At 35.6% G+C, this 21,912-nt stretch overlaps 1 protein-coding gene across 2 annotated transcripts; it reads right to left on the bottom strand.

Moving 5' to 3' along the window:
• Positions 1 to 8,303: 8,303 nt before the first annotated feature.
• Positions 8,304 to 17,408, bottom strand: LOC121265310. Of its 2 annotated transcripts, none has more exons than XM_041168887.1 (10): positions 17,165 to 17,408; positions 16,235 to 16,457; positions 15,931 to 16,085; positions 15,684 to 15,829; positions 13,304 to 13,366; positions 13,124 to 13,216; positions 12,520 to 12,681; positions 12,040 to 12,131; positions 10,148 to 10,308; positions 8,304 to 9,106 (listed from the first exon to the last, which is right to left on the bottom strand). In XM_041168887.1, exons 1-10 carry the CDS (start codon positions 17,253 to 17,255, stop codon positions 8,805 to 8,807), a joined length of 1,488 nt encoding a protein of 495 aa, XP_041024821.1. In that variant the 5' UTR covers positions 17,256 to 17,408; the 3' UTR covers positions 8,304 to 8,804. The 2 variants fall into 2 exon arrangements, with proteins under 2 accessions (XP_041024821.1, XP_041024822.1); XM_041168888.1 differs by having other exon boundaries at positions 10,148 to 10,284.
• Between the last annotated feature and the right edge of the window lie 4,504 nt (positions 17,409 to 21,912).

The raw sequence follows: 21,912 nt of genomic DNA, 5'->3' as shown, positions 1-21,912 counted from the left end.
TGGTGTTTGGTGATGGAAGTGCTCGATTTGGATGTGTGTACTTAAGCTTGGGAGTTTTTGTTGTTTTGTTGAAATATTTTGTAAGTATCGGTTCCATGATTTTTGTGTAAGATAATGGTTTGATTTAGAGCATATTAGGTTTTTATAAAATGGTTTTGCATGATTTGCAAAGTGTTATAGACAAATCCTTCAAAATGAGTTTTGTTGGTTTAGTTTGTCTTTTAGCCTTAGGATCTTGAATCTAGAGTTTTGATTTTTGTAAATCTGGTTCTTAAAGTTTTGATATATGGATTTAGTGGATTTGTAAAGCTTTATGACTTGGGTCTTTGTCGAAATTTTTATAAACATGCAAAGAGTATGATTTTAAGCATGATTTAGAGGCTCTCGGGTTTAGTGATATTTTGGTGTAATTATTAGCTATGATATGTGGGATTTGATGCTTAGATCAAGTTAGGATTTGAATGTGAGGTTATGGATTTAGGTTTCAAGACTTGTTACATGTAAATTAGGAATTTGTCTAAGTCAAAAGTATGCTAAGCTTTGGTTTCCAATTTTTCCATGCAAACTGATTTTCATTTATTGAGTAATGTGATTTTTGTTGTTATTCAAGCATGAAATAAACTAGGTTTGAATGATGAACATGTTAGAATTGAGATTTATGGACTTTTGGAGTCCTTGGAGTTAAAATGCAAGTGATAAAGCATGAACATGTTAGAATTAGGTTCGATTTTACCTAATCTTGATGTTTTGTGTGTTCTCTTGAAATGGTAAGTTTAAGGTTTTGTGAAATGCTTTATTTAGTTTCTTGAAATGATGTTAGAACTAGGTATTAGGTATTTGTGAATTGTTAATTTCAAGTAAAGCATGATGGTGTGATTAATGGCCAAGTAGCAAGCAAAACACCATTTTTAGACTATGTATGAATCAGCCTAGAGGAGTTCTTATAGTAGGGTTTAGTTTTTATGAATTCTAAGTCCATAATTGATCTTAGGATGAAACTTACATGAGGTATGTAAATCTTAATAAGTTTTTGGGCCTGTTTGCAATTTCCTTAAGTTTAGGGGCTAATTTGTAATTTTTCAAAAGCTAAAAGGTAATTTTGCAAATTAAGCTCAAAGTTAGTAAGTTATATTTTTATGAGGATTAAGTGAGAAATTATAACCTTATAATATATCTCATTTTAGCTTATGCTACACTTACGTTACATACGACATTCTGTAAGTTAGCTACTAACTTGTAGTATTTTTATGTATGTAAGGTGGTAGGTTGCATTAATTATATTCATGCTTTATTTATGTTTATTTAGTTTTTTTTTTTTATATAATATGTCATGCCATGTTATCTTATTCTACTACAGAATTAGCTGTTACATGCCATGAATGCATTCATCTTATTCTGCTATATGATTATCTGTTACATGCCATGAATGCCATGTCATAAGCATACAAGTATGTCACGAAAATATTTCTAAGTCATACATGAGCCATTTTGTTTTATCATGACTCCAAATGCTAGGATGCGAAGTTATCTTAGTTAAACTCTCATATCCACTCTAGGGCGTTTAAAATGGAGTGGAATCCACTGGGTTAATAAAGTACAATCAACAAATTTCGAATGGGACTTAAGTAACTGGTTTCCAGAGCGAAGTCAAACATCAAACGCCGGTGGGTGCCAAAACATGCTACAAGTACAAGCTATGTAATTGCCTTTGGGTAAAACCTTCATGATGACGTACTCACAACTGGTACAAAGACTTGAGATGTGATGCGGTATTGGCAGGAGCACACGGTTGATGGGTGAACCATGGAGCGTCCATTATCACAAACAAGTATAAGAATGAGTGTTCCATGTTCACTCAAGCATGTGATGTTCATGTCAAGTTACGATGTTTCTAAGTCATGTCATGCATAAGCAAGTTCATGTTCGTCAAGCATACATATCATATTATTGTTATGCATGCTTATCTATACTATTGGTAGCTTAGTAGCTTTATTTGTTAAGATTTTATAAATCTCATAGTGACAGTCCCAACTATCATTCTCCTCAGAATGGTAGACAATGTGTTAGGAAGCAGAGGAACAACGCGTGATTGACTGGACGAGGTTGAGTAGTCAAAGGAGGAGTCTCAAGGAGTTCTTGGAGTCGATCATCCAGCTCCTGAATATTATTGTGGAGCTTATAGTCGAGTTGCATAAGCGGCTTGGTGTTTAGTTTTGTTTTATATTATGTTTGTAACTATGGAGATCTGGCTCCAGTACTACGCTGTTTTTATGACAGACTTGTTGGAGGATGATATGACGATATGTGAATATTAATGGAAAATCTTTTATGTTTTGGGATTAGCATTCTAGTACATTGTGTATGCTCAAAAAAACTATCCACTGCATTTATTGCATATTGTTATAAGCATGCTGGGTGCATTGCATTCTTAACTTTTATGAACGGGGGTATGTAACCTTGTGTTGCATGTCTCAAAACTTCAAACTCCATCAAATCCTAAGCGAACTTAGGGGGCGTCACACATAGTGATGACCCATTCCTAAGATTCAGTTCTTATCCACCAGCTACGAAAAGAACCATTTATCGCAAGGGTCACTAAATCTAATACATGAGGGTTAACAAAGTGTAAATGACTACTAAGGATGAGGTTAAGGTAACAAAAGAAAGTTAATGGTCAATGTTGAGGAAAGTAGTGTTATATTTTCTATATACTCTATGGTAAATATTTTATGTATGCTTAAAGATAATACTTATCAAGAATGTTAATGTTAACTAAAACTCTATGTTTATATTATGTTTACTGCATTATGTGATTCTTACTGAGTATTCGACTCATTTAAATTTTTTTAATGTTTTTTCCACCCATGTGAGCAAGGTTTTGAGGATGTTGCAGGCGAGGAAGCTGTCCAAGAGGGCAACATTAACAATGAGGCTCTAGGCTTTGAGAGATAATTTTTACTTTATCTTTACATTTAAATAATTTTCGTAATGCGTAGCACAAGATAGACTATTTTTTTTAATAAGTGCTATGGAATAAATGTTCATTTTGAGAGATTTCTAGTAATATAGTATTTAGTGAAATTCTAGTATTTATGAAATCTTTTATGCTTAGCACAATAAGGTATGTTTTTAAAGTTGTAGCATCTTTCCTCTAGTTTTACGAGCCTTAGAGGGACAAAGTGTTACATCCATGTACTCAACCACCAAGGTTATTCAAAACCACAATCACAAGTAAGCATCCAATAGTTCAAATGGTAAAACAAAATCAAAGAGATTTCATACCTTTAGAACTTAGACATCTACCGTCAGATGTCAAAGTTTGGACAATGGAGAAGAGCTTTTAGTGTGGTGTGGGTTTAAGTGTCTCGTTTAGCTATGGTGGTGATGAGTTAACAAAAGTTTCTTTATTGCTATGGGAAGGGAGAAACCGAAACAAAAGAGAAAGAGAGGTGCTTGAGAGTAGAAATTAAAATGAAGAAGGAAAATGAGTGTGGATGTGATGCTGGTTGGGGGAGGAGAGGAGAGTGTTTATACTCCGATGCATGAATTTTGACTGGTTCCTCTTGTGAGCTAAATAGACCGTATAAATGTATGATGGATTGTGAGTGTATAAGACATAAAAATAAATTAATAAAAAAGAGAGATGTAGGTGGGATGGGGCGCACGGCCAAAGGGGAGATAACAATGCATGGGGATTGGTCTCTCATGGGTCAAAGGGTTCTTAATGTAAGACATATGGCGCTAACCAATGAACTTGACTTGAGGGTTGTATAAGATGGTGTGAAAAAGTTTTCAGAGAAGCTGATGTAGAAGTGACAGGCAAGTGTAGGTGGTGGGACCACATGACATGGCAAGTCTTGGTGATGTGGCAAGATAGCATAGGTCTAAGTGGGTCCCAAATATCATGCATCTTAAGTGATGTGTCATAGTCATCCAATTGGGTGAAGCCTAATCACTTTTAGAATAGCCACATGGCACTCTAGGCTTCATCACATAGGAGACACATGGCTGCCACATGGCACCTTCGTTTTGTTTCCTTAAAAGTAGGAGCCCCAAATGTGACAAACTCATTATTCCTTTGATCTTAAAATATTTCAAATGGAAGTTACAAATTTTCTAAGTTTGAGAAGTCACTATGCGACTTAACCTCTTGGGTTTCTTCTGCAAGTCTCACCACTTGCAAACTCTAAAACTGTATATATCATTTTACTATAATTTTATTATAATATGTCATCATAAAAATAGACAAGAAATTTAAGTTATTGGAATACAATTAGGCCGGGTTTGGATACACTTATAAGATACAAACTATCTCATCCCAGTTGTACGGCTGGTTTCATCCATGTATCCAAACGCACGTTAGTTCAGTTTTTAAAAACTCATCTCATCTGTGCACTGTAGATGGATGTAACCATCAAACTTTTCAGACACCGACTGAAGGCTTCTGACATCCCATGTTCTCCTTTATGCCTTCATTAGTAATTTGAATTAAAAAATCATAACATTAATGCACAAATAGATGTGCAGTAATTCAAATTAAAAATATTGAAGGAAAAAAAGACATTCAAGTTTTTGAATAAATATAATTTTATATTGCTATATTCAATTTTATTGGAATACATAATTACAACACAAATATTTCGATTTTCTTAATAGATAAAATAATCAATAAGTCATTATTAGAATAATATGTTTTCACAAAGAAATTGATATTTTTTGGAGCATTGAATAGTTCATTAGTTTAAAAGAAAAAAAAAAACCCATCTCTTTAGAGCTTCAGCTTCTCCCTCCCTCCTTCTGTCCGACCAACGTTGGAGTTGTTTATAGTATTTTCTTCTAGTTTTTCCATCGTTTTCCATTCGCTGCACCAAGATGCGTTGATCTACTGCCTATAGGCCTCTTACGACCACCATGCGTCTGGTTAGTAGACTCTCTAGCCACCGATCTATCGGATGATAGAAGAAAACTAATCAAAATAGTAGCGCGTGAGTCTCACGCGTAGCTCATACTGTGAGTGAATTGCACGCGGCGCCGCCGCGCCAGGGAGAGTCTTGTCAGAACCCCTACCAAAGTTGCCTCTAACCATGCTGCACATGTCTTAGCCATGTCGGGGACGTGCCCCTTGACCAGCCCGCATGCATGTCAGGGCCCAAGCCTTGACACACAAGAAGCGGCCAGCGAGGCTGCTGGCCATGCGCATGCTAGTGTGCAGGCCGACAGGCGCATGCCTTGCCACATGCGCAGCGAGGTTAGTGACCTCGCGCAGCCCATCAGCATGCGCATGCACATGCCCCTGCACGCATTCCTACGCCGCACAGCCTTGCCAACACCCAAGCCCCAGCCTGGGCCATGCCGCTCAACGCACGGCTCCAACCTGTGCCATGCAACCCTGTCAGCGAGGTTAGTGGCATGCCATCCAGCTTATGGCTCCAACCCATGCCTTGCAGCACCAACGCCTAGGCCACTAGCCTGGGTCATGCAGAGTCAACGCCTAGGCCACCTACCTGGGCCATGCAGATGCACGGCACTATGTTGTGCCATCCAGCAAGCCTATGTGTGGCATCCTACCATGCCCATCAATAGGCCATGCACAACACCCTGCCATGCCATACAGCAAGCCTATACGTGGCACCCTGCCATGCCCATCAACCAGCCATGCACGACCCCATGCCGCACCCACCAACAAGCCATGCATGACACCATGTCGTGCCACCATGAGTCACCATGGCCCACCCATGGCCCTTAAGCATGCCACGGGCAACCTTGGCCCGTCCACTGCTATCTTATTGTTCTTTAGTTAATTCTTATTTTATTTATTTAAATTATTTTCCAATAGACCTTTTGGGGCTTTCCATTTTGTAACCTTTATAAATAGGACTCTTAGACATTTTCTTTACATCTTTTGGCAATTACCCTAGATGGAGATTATTTGTTTAGGAGATCATAATTCGGTGCCGTTGCACTTGGACTTTTTGGGTGAAATCCGTGAATCCCAAAGAGAGGATCACTATCTTGCAATTCATTGAATATGTGTGATTCAAGTTATCAATGTATGAGTTTTCTTTCAACTATGTGCAATTCCTGAATCATAGTTAATTATCTATCTTTTGTTCATTCAAGTTCTTAAGTGTTCATTGTTTGTTCATTGTGTTCATTCATCCATTGCTTCATTTGATCCATCCATACACCATATTTTGATCAACACTTGTGTTTGTCTTACTATCCATATTTTCCTTACTTTCCATAAATTCCTTCTTCCATCCATTTTGCCCTAGCTGAAATACACTTCCATATTCGCTACACCACAAATCTTTCCTTAATCCATTTTTCCTTAGCCGAATTCTCCAGTTACTATATTCGGCTACCACCATTCTTTCCATACTTTAATTGCCCTAGCCGAAAGTCCTACTTACTATATTAGTGTTCCTAAACTTTAAGAACCCTAATCCCATTCCATATCCATCTATATAGCCGGCCAAACACTTTCCATATTGAGATATGAGATTTTAGGAACATTCCTTAAGTCACTCAATAATCCAATCAAGTCATCCCTAAAGATCTCATCCAACCCTAGCCATTCCACTCCAAACCCTAATCTCATACACCAAAGTGGCGCCAACCCTAGTGCCTCCACTATAGCCGTGCGCCCTTGCATGCATTGGAGTTCCTTCACTTTTCATCTATTCCATCATTCCCATTCACCAAACCAACCCTAAACACTTAACCTCACTTCAACAAAATTGCTATCATTGCGCAATAACCAAGCAAGAGAGGAACGAGCATTCGGTCAACACAAGGAGAACCAAGACTAGGACAACACAATGTTTAAAGATTTGACCGAGGTCCTAACAAGTCTCCCACCGTCATGCACGGCACCACTAAGATCAGTGGCTTCGGATCTCTCAGATCTGATCACCACCTTATTTCCTAGAGTGGTGCGTGAACCACACGCGCCTCGATAGACAATGAAGGGTCCTATGCCGGCATATCGACGCATCCTCCGATTGCTACGTTCATATGTTCCCGCTTTCCCTAACCAATGATCAAGAAAAAGTGGTTGTGGAAATCTCCTACAACCAATCCAGACAAACAAGATGCAGTACACATTGATTCATTGCGACTTTTAGTCACTGTCTGTTTATCAGACTATGCTAAAACCACTTCAAGCGGCTTCCCCTTAGTGGAAAATGGGTGGAAGCCATTTTTTGGTTCCGAATCCCTCTTTTTCTATTCCACTTGTGTTGCATTTATTTGTTTTGGGATGATTGTTGGGACTCACACCCATTGAATATAGTGTCATGTAATCACTTAGTTTATCTATGAACTTGCTTGCTTAAAAAAAAAAAAAAAAAAAATAGTTATGTAGTTTGTTAGGAAATTTGAAACTAATAAATTGGGAAAAAAATATCCACCACACTTTTAATACATATAATTATAATTTATCTATTACAATAATCAAAATTATTCTAATTTATAATTAGAATAAAAAAATTTCGAATTTCCTATATAGAGAAAAATAAATAGGTCATAATTAGAATAATATCTTTTAACAAAGAAATTTTAATTTTTGAGAATATAGAGTAATTTCGGCCAACAACAAAAAAATATAATTTGGGATTTAAATTTGCTTATATATTTTTTTAATTTATAATAAATATTATTTTTTTATTAATATAATCATTACTATTATCCAATAATTATTAAATAATTTTCAATCATTGGTGGGACCCACCTCTTTATCAAATCTCAAAAAATAAAAGTTATCTCATCTCATTTTATCTCATCTCACGATCCAAACACACTTTTTTTATAAACTATCTCATCTCATCTTAATTAAAAAATTTCACTATTATTCAAAATATCTCATCTAATTTGCGTAACCAAACGAGAGCTAAATCCCTTTTATTACATATAATTACATTATGTCATCATATCTTTATTTTTATTTCATTACATATTGATTTAGAATAATATTACTTATCATCCATTTTCTCATCATCCAATGAAATGATATTAAATGATTGAAAATTATTTATTATGTTTTACTTGTGAACCTATCATTTAATATCACATCAAGAAATGCTGAGAGGAATATGATAAAAATGATAATAAATATATTTTTCCACATATATATATATATATATAATTAATATACATACATAAGCCATCTGAATCAAAATTGATTTGTCAAAAATTGTAGACAAGATTATTAAAGATATCATAAAAATTTGTTTTATCAAAATAAACAAACTCCAACTCTATTTAATAAATGAAGGAATTGGTCACGAACATAAAATATAAACAGGCTTAAACTCAACTTGTATTTGAGTAAAAAATAATAACCAAATCTCAACCACAAGCTACTTTTACTCGAATTCTCTTTCACATACCTAAATACAAAGGCAAAATAAGAGAGGCCCTAAAAACGAATCAATGGAAACATCGCATAACACTTCTACGAAGCCTCATTACACAAATAGTACAAAAAACGTGCTTAGGGCCGTCTCATTGTGTTACATCACAAGCAGATACTGGAAGCAAGAAGGATCATTGGTAACGAGAAGAATTTCGATACTGGGAACTGCTCCATTGTTAACTAGTTCTAGCAGACTTTTGTGAGGCTTTCCCATACTGATGAAGATTTCACACACCAAACCACCATCGCTAAATCTGGACCTAGAATCTATCTATATCCCATTTGTTACTCGGCCAAGTATCAACTATTGGTCAATCCTTCTATCCGGTCGCCTGCCAGTTAGACATTCTACGCTACATGCAAAGGCATTCATGATCGGTATGATCCTCTATCCACTGATCAACCTAAACTGCCTACAACGCCCTGTGAGATTCTCATCAGTGGAATCTGATTCACTTCCCATGGTTTCATCTGAACTCTCACTTGGAAGGAGTTTTACTCGGTCAGCATTCTCGATCATCCAATCAGTGAATTCGGGGGATGCAGCCCATTCAGCAATAGCCTGGCGGGTTGATTCCCGTGTGAAATCATCCCACTCTTTCTCTGTAAACTTCTTTCGGTTCCGCATGTTGTGGAAGGTAGAATAGTATTCTTGCTGATTCTTTGTACCAGAAGATGGTGATATTACAGCTGCAACAATTAAATATACGAAAGTGCATCACAATGGAAAATTCACAACCAATGGAAGGTCAAAGAAGGTTGATGAAATGCCAAAAATATTTAAGAAAATAAATGAACAGATCGTTAAGCTACTACATAAAATCACTTCATTGAAAGGACTTTATGAGAAAAGCAGGGAAGACCTAAAGGAACGAGGAACGTTTCAATTACAATCTCTCCTTAAAGAAACCGAAGAAAAAAAAAAAAAAAACCAAAATTTTTACTCGTTTCTCCCTTCACCATAAGTAATCAAAGATTGTATTAAAAAACGCCAAGGCAGATGGGCATTAGTTCAACTTGAAAGAAATCAGCCTCCCCTATTTCCTTTCCTCTATAGGTCGACATGGAATTTTTGTAAATATAAATGAAGTTTGTTTTCTTGGATGTAAAGTCCTATATAGCTTTGAGAATTGAGAGAGAGAAAATGTCTTGGCATTTGCCATTGTCAGCAATTAATTTATCACATTTCATGCAATATCAGCAATTTATGTTAAAACAACTAAGGTTCTGTGACAACTAAAGTATTGTGACATTATATAACGAGAAATGATATTTGCAGTCTTAGGGTATGCAAGCCTCGCCACTCTCTTTGAAAAAATAGTTTAAATCTGGGAACCACGTGAAAAATCATTTTTTTAATGATGGACTTCACCTTTTTTTCAAAGGGAGTACATGGGGCTTGCATACTCTTAAGATTGCAAATATCATTTCTCATTCCTTAGTTGTCACTGTATCTTAGTTGGCGTCTATATCTACATTACTCTTATATAATACTAGATGAATTAATTGTCAAATCACTTCAAGGACCTAATTGAAATCTATTTGCAAATACAAGGACTGAAAATGTGTTTTAACCTCATAAAAGTTACCTAATGGCCAAAACAGAGATGGGATATAGTCATGCAACTGTTTCTAAGTTCTAACAAGAAATAGCTTCTACTAAATTGGACAAATATACCGTATCTCTATCTGCTGTGCAATAAACATGAAAACAACAAAAACGAGACATACCTCCCACTGGAGAGTTGGACCAAGCAGATTGATTCTTTGGACTATACCACATCTTCCCAGCTGAGCCTGACCTGCTATGGAATTCGGCACGGTTGTGCTTCCCTGTTATCTTTCTCTCCTGTTTCAGCAACGGATTCCCGTTCACAGAAAATGATTGATGCCTACAAGAGATAAAAAAAAACTGCATTACTGGGAAACTTTGAAAGTAAATAACAAAATAAATGGAAAAGTCTGGAGTGTATGAGCAGTGAATACAAATGGCTGAATAGGCCTTCGCTGAAAGCTATATAATACAGAAACATTCAACAGTTCCCAAGGATCTCCTAATATATGTTTTTGTATCTCCAAAAGCTAAAAAATTGATATTTTCATCATTTAAACATTTGGATAAAATCTGTAACCAATGGTCATGATCACCACCGATCGATGTCTGTTTGAGCCACAAATGTACAATTAACAACAACAGTGGAGCAGGTTTGATGGGTTTCTTGGCCTAACTAAACCCTAATAGGATGGCTGACTGTTCAAATGGGATCAGACTCAAGTTTTAAAAATCAAAAAAGAGTTTGGCATTGGTTCCAGAGTTGCAAGGTAAGTAATATGATCACGCCCTTCATTATCACGCATGTTTTCTAAATTATTTTTTTTTTTTTTTATAATTAATAAACTTTATTGATCAAATGCAACTAGGCAAAGCCCGTATACACATGAAGTATAAAAAAGAGACACCTAATTACACTCTAGCAAGTTGAAAAGAAAGTAAAAACTCTATGAACATTCTAAATTATGTAAGCAATACATATAATCACACCCTTCATTGTAACACATGTTTTCTAAATTATGTAAGTAGCATGATCATACCCTTACATGGATGGAAAACAATGTTTTTGATGTATTATGTATGTATGGCCCTTCATTGAAACCCCCTTTTTAGGTTCCAAGTTATGATATGATGAAGGTGAGTTTCAATGTCATGTTATATTATGTGTTTAACATCATCATGATATGTTTCAATTATGACTACAATGAGCTATGTTATTATGCGTTTTACATGCATCATGGTAAAAAAGATAAAAGACAAGTTATGAAAAAAGCTTTAAAAATAACCATAAGAGATGCATGGTACAAATGCAGTTATGGGCGGATGTGCAAGCCACATACCTAAATGTGATCCACCATATGATAAGTTAAGTGGTTCCCCTTGTGGTCATAGACAGTGGAATCAGTGCAACCCAGCACACGGGGGTTAAGGTGTGCTGGCCATTAGAGAAAGGAAAGACAAGTTTAATGAGTTATGCATAGTAAATGTTACAGTATTAAGTATGCACCTTTTTCAAGAAAATCCTATGTTTATATTATTTTTACTGCATACTTATCAAAAACAATTATTTTTACTGCATGATGTATTGCTTATTGGGTATTTAACTCATTGTTTGGTATGTTCCAAATGTTTTAATGACCCTAGGTTATTCTCAATGTAAGAATGTTGCTGCAGGACGGGACTTGACCCAAGGAGGTGGGGCAGAGGCCTAGACAGTTTATGATATGCTCAGTTTTATGGTTTTCAGATTTAATAAATTACTTTTGTCAAGCTCATGACTTGAATGATTTCCAATAAGTGCTTCCACAAACTTTCTTTAAACTTTTAATGAAGTATGTTTTATTTTATTTTATGAAATCTTTTATACCTGGCTTCTATGTAAATGATTTTAAAGGTTAGTAGGATTCCGGGTCCCCTAGATTTCTAAAAATGAAGTTATTTTCAAACCTAGGGGAATGGGATGTTAAAATTAATGGTTCAAGAGAGATTATGCTCAGAACACAAGTACTTCTAGTAAGCTTTCACTTCATAAATGTGAACAAGCTAAAATTGGAACTTGTATGGAACTTACAGCGCAGGAAGCCACTTCAGCGATAAGATAAGATAGCGGAAAGCCCAACAAGAAACCACGGTCGCCAGTGCTAAGGGAGTATCAAGAGTGCCCTGACATAGAATATAAAAGCATAAAATTAAACCAAGAATAGAAATTTTAGAATAACAAAAAATGAGGGAACATAATACCAATCACATCAGAAATTTCACAAAAGTATTACATATATATATCACAGAAGTCACTGTAAATTGCAAAATTCATATTCCAAACATACTTGTTGATTCCCCACACAAGTATAATTGTATACATGGAGTGTAAATTGTAATATATACTTGCTACATTTACTTTTCATGTTTTGAGAATAGATGTAAAATAGAGAATATTTATACATCAAATAATGCAGTGGTATTCACATACATTAATCAGTCCAGCAATATTAAGCATGTGAATACTAAGTTCAATGTCAAGTATGCAACCAACATGAAGATTAGAGGATACCTGTATAATAGCAGTGGTTCCAGTGATGCTCATTGCCCATTTAACAAATTGGGCTATACCAACATCCACCCTTCCGTCTTTTGAGACTACAAATTTCCTCACAATCCAGTACCCTAAAGCAGCACCAGCGAGGATAATTCCCACTAGCACAAATATAAAGACCTGCATAGAAGTAACCTAGGTAAGTAACAATGTTTGTGAATGCATTTATTTTGAGCCAGGACATCCCTAACCTGGCAACAAAACATGACAGACATATATGAACACGTTATCATAGAGCAAGAATCACATGCACATAACTGGAGAATTAGTGTCTTCCCCTTATTCAATGTACAAGTAATTAAGAGAGAGGATTTGTACTGAAGTAGCACCAAACTGATGTGATTCTCTCTCATGAGATTTCTTTGAACATTCTTCTTGTCTTAGCTTTAAAAGATACATTTATTAACATCATAATCCAGGAGCATCTAAGCCCAAAGAAAAATGGTCCATTAATTCCCTTTGGGCAGCCAACTAGCTAGCATTCATCTAGTCTTCTATCTTATGGATATAGTATTCAAGGATCTTACCTTCAATGACCTGAACATAAAAGAAAGGAACTTACTGGATTGTGCATCTCTTCATTGAGTCCAAAATTGACAAGAACTGAATTTACAAACATTGAAAGTTGATGAATGAGGAAAGATCCAGCTCCAAGCTGCAAAAGTAAGTGGATAGTAAGATCAATACACATTCCATATTAAATCAAACATGCTGAATTCCAAGCAAAGCGAAGCAGACTTACCACTGATCCATACATGGTTAGATAAAGAACATTTTTCCTACCAGTTGGCAATAACTTCATTCCCTACATCATTTATTAAAGAAAATTAATTACACACTTGCAAGCTATAAACATAACAAAAAGAGTATACACATTATTTTATGACGAGGTACTTCAGAGACCAAGTAGACACAGAATGAAATGTACACGATTAAATCCTGGACCAGTGTAACATGCCCACATACACAGATTAGGTGAATCATTGACTTTTCATGGGACTTGGCCCCTACAAATTGTTTACACCCAAGAGGTCAAACCTTAGACCTCAGGAAGCATACTCCCAAGAGTAGGGTCCTTACCTCTTGAGTATTATTAGAGGTATTACAGTAGTAAGTATAACTCATGAGGGTATAATCGTCAATTGCATGTGTAGTATATATAGTGGAACAGTAATGAACAAACACAATTTTGCACAAATGGTTTTTCCCTCTTGTTTGTGTTCTCTCTATGTTTTACATTGTTACATACACATAGGTTACAACCATTCACTCCTTATTTACCGGTAAAGCTCGCTCTACAATTGAAGTTATCAACTTAAGTGAAGGTCACCGATAATCATTCCAGGTGTAAGCAGATTGCACACTGCCCTAATTATCCAATAGCACTCTTAGTATAGTGCATACAAAACATACCAACAAAATGCATAAATCCCTGTTCATATCAAATAGTCATGCATGATCCATATTTTAGCCAAAAAGAAATATTGCAATTCTCATGATATCTTCTCTCAGTAAGTATTGAGTTTACTGCCGCATGGTAGTGCCAATGTCTCCCACCCTCGTGTGGTCAGGTGGGGGGATTGATCTTGGATTTTGGGTTTTAGTTTCTAATTTGGGGTTTGTAATGCTATAGATATAAAGTGCATCCCCAAGCTTGAATCATTTTTAATTCTCAACCCATACAGCTCAAGTTTGATTAAGTGATCATACAAGTTTTACTGTTCTAAGCACAAACTCATATAGGCTTGGTATATACTAACTCCTCCATATATTGAATAGACTGCTGAATAGTTCATTCTTAGTGTAATATGGCACCTACTAGTGTTGACAAAAAGCGCATTTCAGGTGCTTTTTGTGTGAGCTTAAAGCACATAAATAAAAGCACACTTTTGTAATATCTTTGAAAATAAAATAAAATATCAATTCAAGACCTAGAAAACAAATATTCTCAAAGATTTAGTTCATATTGAAGACCATTAACGTGCTATGAACCCCCAGGGGTTGTCTCAAGTGGTATACTCCCTCCAGGTCTAAAGTTTCAACCATTGGGTGCAAACAATTTCTAGGGGCCACATCCCATCAGTGAAAAACTGATGATGTACCTGATTCATATGATGGGGACACATTACATGAGTCAGAAGTTTAACCAGGAAAAAAGATATGTTGTTTTTGCAAGTCTCTGTGATTCCTCATCATCAAAAAGTCAACGTATTATGGTAGAACATGATGTCATATATGATGGATAGGCTTTAAACCTAATATAATAGTCCAAGTCCGCTTTCTAGATGATTGATATTTGAATGCTTATGTTAGCATTTAAGACAATACCTACAATATTTTTACCTCTTTTGGCCATGCCTTTTAGTAGATTTTAATCAACCATGCACTTCAATTTGATTACAGCTATCAAATATCATAAATGTGTATATTTAGTAAACAAGAGAAATATATAAAACATTATATTTAAATCTTATGTAATTTGAGCATTACTTAATTGTCATGTTGCATAATACTCTAATAAATTGAGTTATTACACTAAATATATTTGCTTTTATACTTTTTTTATTGTATGCCATGGATTATGTTATTATGCATCATTTCCAAAAAACGTGCGCTTTACTTCAATCAGATGGGCACTAGCACTTTGAGCCTAAGCTCTAGACTGTGTTTGTGCTTAAGTGTGCCTAATGCTTTCACCAACACTGACCTACCCATCTATAATAATGGAACGATAGGGATAAAAATAGGACATAAAATAGTTCATTGTAAATTATTTCCCAAGTGAGCTGCTTGATCTACACAAGGAGAATTTTCAAAGCATAGGATCATTCAAAATTTGTCAAACTAATAAATATTTTTTTCCTTTTTATGGAGATCAAGCATTGAATAATTGACCTGCCGTTTGCAAAATTTCTTAAACTCCTCCTTGTCTCAACCTATAAAGCTTCACTTCAGTAACAGCATAGGAGTTTTTTACTGTTTGATTTTCTAATAAAAAATAACAATTCCGACACTACCAAAGTATGAAGTAGAACACTATCTCAAAAAATTGAAGAAAAGGGATCATATATTGCAAGCATTCCCAAAGTTCCAATAGAATAAAATATTAAATAATCAAATACCTGAAAAAGTATGATTATAATGACAAGAAAAACGCCAATCAACATGGAACTGCTATAGTAAAAGGGAACCCAATTGCTGACAATTGGAGCCAGGAGTAGTAAAACGAATCCTAGTGCAAGACATGCAAGGCGCCATTGCTGAAAATCTGTACAGAAACCATAAAAATTAAGATGAATATCAAATAAACATATTGAAAATCGTTAGGGGTTTCAATACAGCACAAAGAGCAAAGAGGTGAAGGCAGACCTTCTTCAACAGCAACCGTGACAGAACCAGATACTTCACCAAAGAACTTGACATCAATATATCTATCCTCATAAGGTGACATGAATGAGCTCCATAACCCCTTAAAATACTTCCACTCATCATCTTCACACTGACATAAGCCACGTGAGTTGTTTCTGTGAATATTTTAAGAGTTAGAACAACATTCAAAAAAAAAGATTGCATTTAAAAGTTTTCTACATGATATGTGCGCCCGCACGTGTGTATGTGTGTGTGTGTGTGTGTGAGAGAGAGAGAGAGAGAGAGAGAGAGAGAATTTACTTACCCGTGAAAACAAACCTGAATTTTGCCATGGAGTCTCTCTGGGATTTCAACAGATGGAGACAAGGTAACCCGCAGAGAACTGGCATAACTCCCAAGTCTCAATCTTGAGAGACCAGAAACTTGAACACGTTCACACAATAAAGCTTCTTTAGAGCCACGGGAAGCTGAATACCCAGAAAGCGGGGATGGGAAAACAACTATAGCAGGGTTTTCAAGATCAACACCTGTGATTTTAAAATGTGAAATTGTTACCGAATACACAAACAAACCCATAAAACGGAAATAGAAGTATAAATCAAGTTCTTCAAAATTCCTTGAAGCAGAATACCATATCAAAATGAGTCGAGATACCAAAACCCATATGTTTGTGGGTGCGAGTGCGGGTTTTTTCTGTGCATTAAAAAGGCGGAATTTGTGTTTCCGGAGAAGCGGATTTATTTCAATGAGAATTTAACGGTGGGAAAACTTTTTCATGTATCTCAAGTAAACAGCACTAATCACTCATAAAACATTCCATCTGCAACAACTATTCGATCCTCAAACGGATCTGCGAGAACCAACAAAATCAAACTCACACAATTGGCAATCTGTAGGATTCAAGTTGTCAACTAATTCAAAGGCTTACATTTCTTTGGGTATTATTACATCAAATACCCATATCAATATCTTCAAGTTTTCACTTCGATGTAAGCACGCCTAGTAGATACCAATAAATAAATAAATACTCAAAGAAACCCTAAGAGAAAAACGCTTGAACCAAGCTGGAACAACCACTAAGCCAGCGAAGAAGCAACTTTTATTTCTCGGATCCCCAACCCATAAAAAATCATTAATAAATTGTCAGTTTCTCTTTTATTTTCGCTTTTACTCAGCAAGCGAACGGAGGCGTAACAAATTCAATGAACGCAAAGAACATGAGAGAAAACAATACCTTTGAGAGTGGTGGTCTCGTGGCTGGCACTTGTGATGAAGAGGGAGAGAAAGAGAGGGAGGAGAAGAATCGCAGTGAGAGACGAGCCCATCGCTGGCTCACACACCCCCTCTTTCTCTCACTGGGACAGTTCAACTGTTTCTGAGAAACGAAGAGTGCGAAGAGAGCGTCCTCGCTACTTCCTTATATTGCAATGCGCGCTGTTCCTTAGTCCCTACGTAAACGCGTGGGCGGAACATTGCGCCCTCTAATCGCGTCTTTTATAAGCACATCTCGGCCCTTGTAGACGTATTTGTCCTTCCCTTCGGTTTATTGCCTGAATGATTAAGGCCTGTTTGGATAAAATAAACTTTCGATTTATTTTATTTTATTATTACAATTTTCATAAATTTTTATATAAAATATAATAAAAAATTTAATTTTTTAAAATCTCAAAATAATTATAATATTAAAAAATAATATTCTAATAATATTTTATTCAATTCATCTAAAATCATTTCATCTCACTATTTAAAAGAGTCCTAAGAGCCGATCTGGATAGTGAGCTGAGATGAAATGAGATGAAAATTAAATAAAATATTATTTTTAATATTATTTTGATTTTAAAATTTTAAAAAATTGAATTATTTATTATATATATTTTTAATTTGAAAAAATTGTAATGATTAGATTAAATTAATTGAGATGGTTTTATTATCCAAATCATGCATAAGATTAGTGTGAATAATATAGTTTTTAGTTTTAAGATTTTTAGTTATAGAGTTTAAGTAATAGAGTACTATTATTCTAAAGTATATGCACTACATACTATTTACGTAATATAATTTAATTTAAAAGATAAATTTTAAAGTTTAAATATTATAAATCAAATATTACTTTTAATGTAAAATGAATGTGCTTCCCATTGTAAGTGTTTATTTATTAATCTTAAGGTTTATGCACAAAATTGGGAAGTGCAAAGTCCAAACAGTCACGTCTAATTTATTGATCTCAAACAGTGATATGGAAAGAGATTTCCACCTAGAATCAAAAATATTGTTTTTCCATTTCCTCCGCTACACGACGTTTTCTGCCTCTTGCTAGGCCTGCAACCCGATTAACGAACACCGGGTCGACCCGACCCGACCGCAACAAACCGGTCCAATCTAACCCGAATGATTCAAGTGAAATCACTTTTTTTTTTAATTTAATTTAATTTTATTGAATTTTATATTTTACCTCCACCTGTCTCTACATTCCAGAATTCCATATAGTATGATCTTTTCGACTTAATAGAGGTTAGATATGTACAAAAACTACTTATCAAAAAACCATATACAAAGACTATCTATTACTTCCACTCTAAATTATGAAATATACAAGAACTTATAAGTTGTTAACTGTTTCTCATACTTTTTCCAACATAAGAGAAGCACTTCACAATATCAAGACTTTTACAAAGGTGATCAATAATTGTAAGAAAAAAAAAAACTAAACAAAAATTGTGGATTAATTACAACTTAATCCATTCAGACCCATCAATGAAGCTAAGTGAAATAAAAGGCTTGGCTTCCTCTTCAATAAGTTCCCTGTACCATGACACTCTCCTTGCAAAGCTAGCTCCTGGTCCTAGGATTATGCAAATTTTCGAAAATTTCAACTCTGCTCAACTTCTGCTCTAATTCCAACTGAGTCGGAGTGGTCAAAAATCGGAGTTGGAGTTCAGAGTAGCTCCGAATAGGGAGTCACCGATTTTAAAAAAAATATATTAAATGACGTCAATCCACATTAGTCGTTTCATCACAAAAGAGGTCCAAAACGCAGGACCTCCTTCCCTTCTTCCTTTCCCTTTTTCTTTTCTTTAAAATCTGAAGTATTTTGAACTAGTAAACCTCGCTACCTCGTTCCCTCTCTGTTGTTGTCGGTCCCCTTTGCGCCTCCGTAGTGTGCAATAGGATTCCGAACTTCAGCCTCTGGTAAGAGTACCCGATTCCAAGCCCTAAAATTAAATCAAGGAATATAATTTTATGTATTCTTTTTTACCAATGTTGTTGGAATTTAATTGTCTGGAATTAGTTTGTTTTGGGATTGATTGTTGTAATTCTTGTGAAGTTGTTTTGTAATAAGGAAATATGTAATGTGTTTGTAAGTTGTGTTGTATGCATGCAATGTGTTTGATAAAATATATTTGTAAGTATTCTATCAATGAATGTATTTAGCATCTTTCTTATATATAAATGTTCTTTTTTCTCTTGATCCCGCCCTCCCAGTCCTTTTCTCCCCATTTTATTTCCTCGATTGACGGGGAATCCGAATTATAGCTCTAACTAGTGATTGGTATGGATTGTGCTATAACAGTCAACAAGATTCTTCTGTTGGCTTGGCTTATCGTTTCAATTGCTTGGAAACGCGCCAATTTTAGCTCTAATCATTTTGGCAGAAACAGGATAGCCTAATATACAACAGCTCGAGTCTCTCGACACTACAATTCACAAGGACAATAAGAAGCCCCCCGCCCCAACACACCTTACCACACAATGAAAAAAAAAAAAAAGAAGAAGAGGCTCGGTATAACTGATACATGAATGAATAAACCCAGCTGTGCCGACAGGCATCTTCACCAACAGCCTATTTCACTCGGTAGACTAATAAGGGGTTTTTCTAACATCTCTATTCATATTCATATTGGGTTTGCTTGTGGTTACCTTTAATTTTTACTATAGTTTCATTATGGTAGTTTCATATATGTTTGTTTATGTTTAGCTTCTAATTTATTTTTCTCCATCTTAAATGAGTTGATGCCTTTTAATATAGCCTAGTTATTTTTTAAACTAATTTTTTGTTTCTAATTTATTTTTTCAGCTTCTCTGATTGTGATGTGAATCCTAGACCTAGTGGAGATGATCGTCTACAAGGGGATGTGGCAGATGCCAATGCTACATCTCCTATACCGGTGGGTACTTCCACCCCTACAGTCACATCTAGAGCAGCTACATCTTGTGCGAGTAGTCGACTCCCACTTCCAGTAGATATAGAGGATAAGGATATGTTAAACGAAGAGGATGAGATGCCTATTGAGCAAGATAAACCACTATGACCTTCTAAAAAAAGGTCGTGGACATGAGAGCATTTCACCAAAATTCCTAGTGATATTGCGAACACGATAGCAAGATGTCATCACTGTGTGCAACTTTGTGGATGCCATTCGAAGAAGCAAGTCACTAGTGTGTTAATAGCACATCTAAATGGTTGCCAACGATATAAGATCACGAAGGGATTGGTAGCCACTGATCAAACCAACCTCAGTTACCAAACTTCTACTGCCATTGATGGTATACAGACTAAGAAATTGGTCATCCGTCAATCCAGTGAGAAGATGTTGAGGGATATGCTTGTAGAGATGATAATTACTGATGAGATACCCTTTACCACAGTCCAGCCCTTTAATAGCATTACTGATGAGAAGTTTTTCTCTTAAATAAAACATTGTAGCAGATACATTTTGCAATTTAAAACAGTTGTGGAACAATTTATTTTAAATTAACGAGTTGATGTCAAGTGAGACAAGGGATAGTATTGTAAACTCGTACTTGTGAAGATCGGTGGTATATATTTGATAGTTTCTTAGTTACCATTTTTGGTATAATAATTATAGTTAATCGTAATCCTTCTATTGCATCATTAATAATTTCATGATATGACTATAACTGAGGGTAATAGGTTTAACATCTCCGCGACCCAATAGATAGGTAACGGGAAACTGGTTCTTTTTTATGTCATATATAATAAACTCGAGACAATTAATGTGATATTATAATTGAACTTTAAGAATTATACAAAAAATAGGACATTTCCCCAATCTTCAAATATTGGTGGCCCTAAAGGCGTTGTCTCCCCTTCACCATCTTTGTCATCAAAGTCCTTTTTCTTTTTTTTCTTTTTCTCCTTTTCTTCTTTTTTTTTTTTTTTAAATGAAAGAGTATCCTGTATTGACATTAACTTAAATCAAAGTTTGGAGACAAAGAGGAATAGCATCTACAGACAAGATACTATTACTGATGCTTAGAGCATCTTGACATAAGGCATGAGCTATAGAATTACAAGCTCTCACAGTATGCCTCATAGTCCAAGTTGTAAAAGAGTCTAAAGTAGACTTTGTGTCCCTGATCAGTACACCAACATATGAGTCTGTATCTGTTATGGCTTTGAGGCAGTTAATTACTTGCAAAGAGTCACCTTCCATGATCAAATCCTACCACCCTAGTGTCTTGTTGAACAAAGAGGCTTGAAAAGCTGCAAAAGCTTCTGCTAGTAAAGGATCAGGGAAGAGGGCCTGGTTCATTCTCAAAGTAGCTCTCACCTTTCCTTCCCAGTCTCGGATAACAGCCTCAACCCCCCACCTTGGTTTTGTCAAGGGCAGTATCCCAATTTAGCTTCAATTTGCCTCGAGCAGGAACTTCCCATGGAGAGGCCACTCATGACAGTAGAGGACTTCTTAGCTGTTTGTTGGACCTGGTTGTTGTCTTCGATAAGAAGCCTGACTGTTTGGATAATAGAGTTAGGGTGTAGGAAGACATTGTTGAAAACAAACTCATTCCTTCTTTTCCAGATCTTCCAAGCTTTGAGAGCAAATTCCATCATCTCCTCATCTTCTAGAGTCTCAAATAGCACTTCCATAAAGTTCCTGAAAGACTTCAAAAACAAGCTGGATTTTTGGATCTTCTTCACACTTTGACTCCATACATCCTAAGCAGATGAGTAGTCCCAAA

Source organism: Juglans microcarpa x Juglans regia, chromosome 5D (genome assembly GCF_004785595.1).
Source record: "Juglans microcarpa x Juglans regia isolate MS1-56 chromosome 5D, Jm3101_v1.0, whole genome shotgun sequence".
Taxonomy (NCBI): Eukaryota; Viridiplantae; Streptophyta; class Magnoliopsida; order Fagales; family Juglandaceae; genus Juglans; species Juglans microcarpa x Juglans regia.
The sequence above is the reverse complement of the archived record's forward strand: the minus strand, read 5'-3'. Positions and strand labels throughout refer to the sequence as shown.

Bases quoted from the DNA above. Each gene is read 5' to 3' on its own strand.
- LOC121265310 (XM_041168887.1), bottom strand. From the start codon at position 17,255: ATGGGCTCGTCTCTCACTGCGATTCTTCTCCTCCCTCTCTTTCTCTCC. The intron at 16,086-16,234 runs GTAAGTAAATTC...AAATATTCACAG, and splicing joins ATTCAGGTTTGTTTTCACGG to AAACAACTCACGTGGCTTAT. The intron at 13,367-15,683 runs GTATTTGATTAT...TAAATGATGTAG, and splicing joins TTATAATCATACTTTTTCAG to GGAATGAAGTTATTGCCAAC.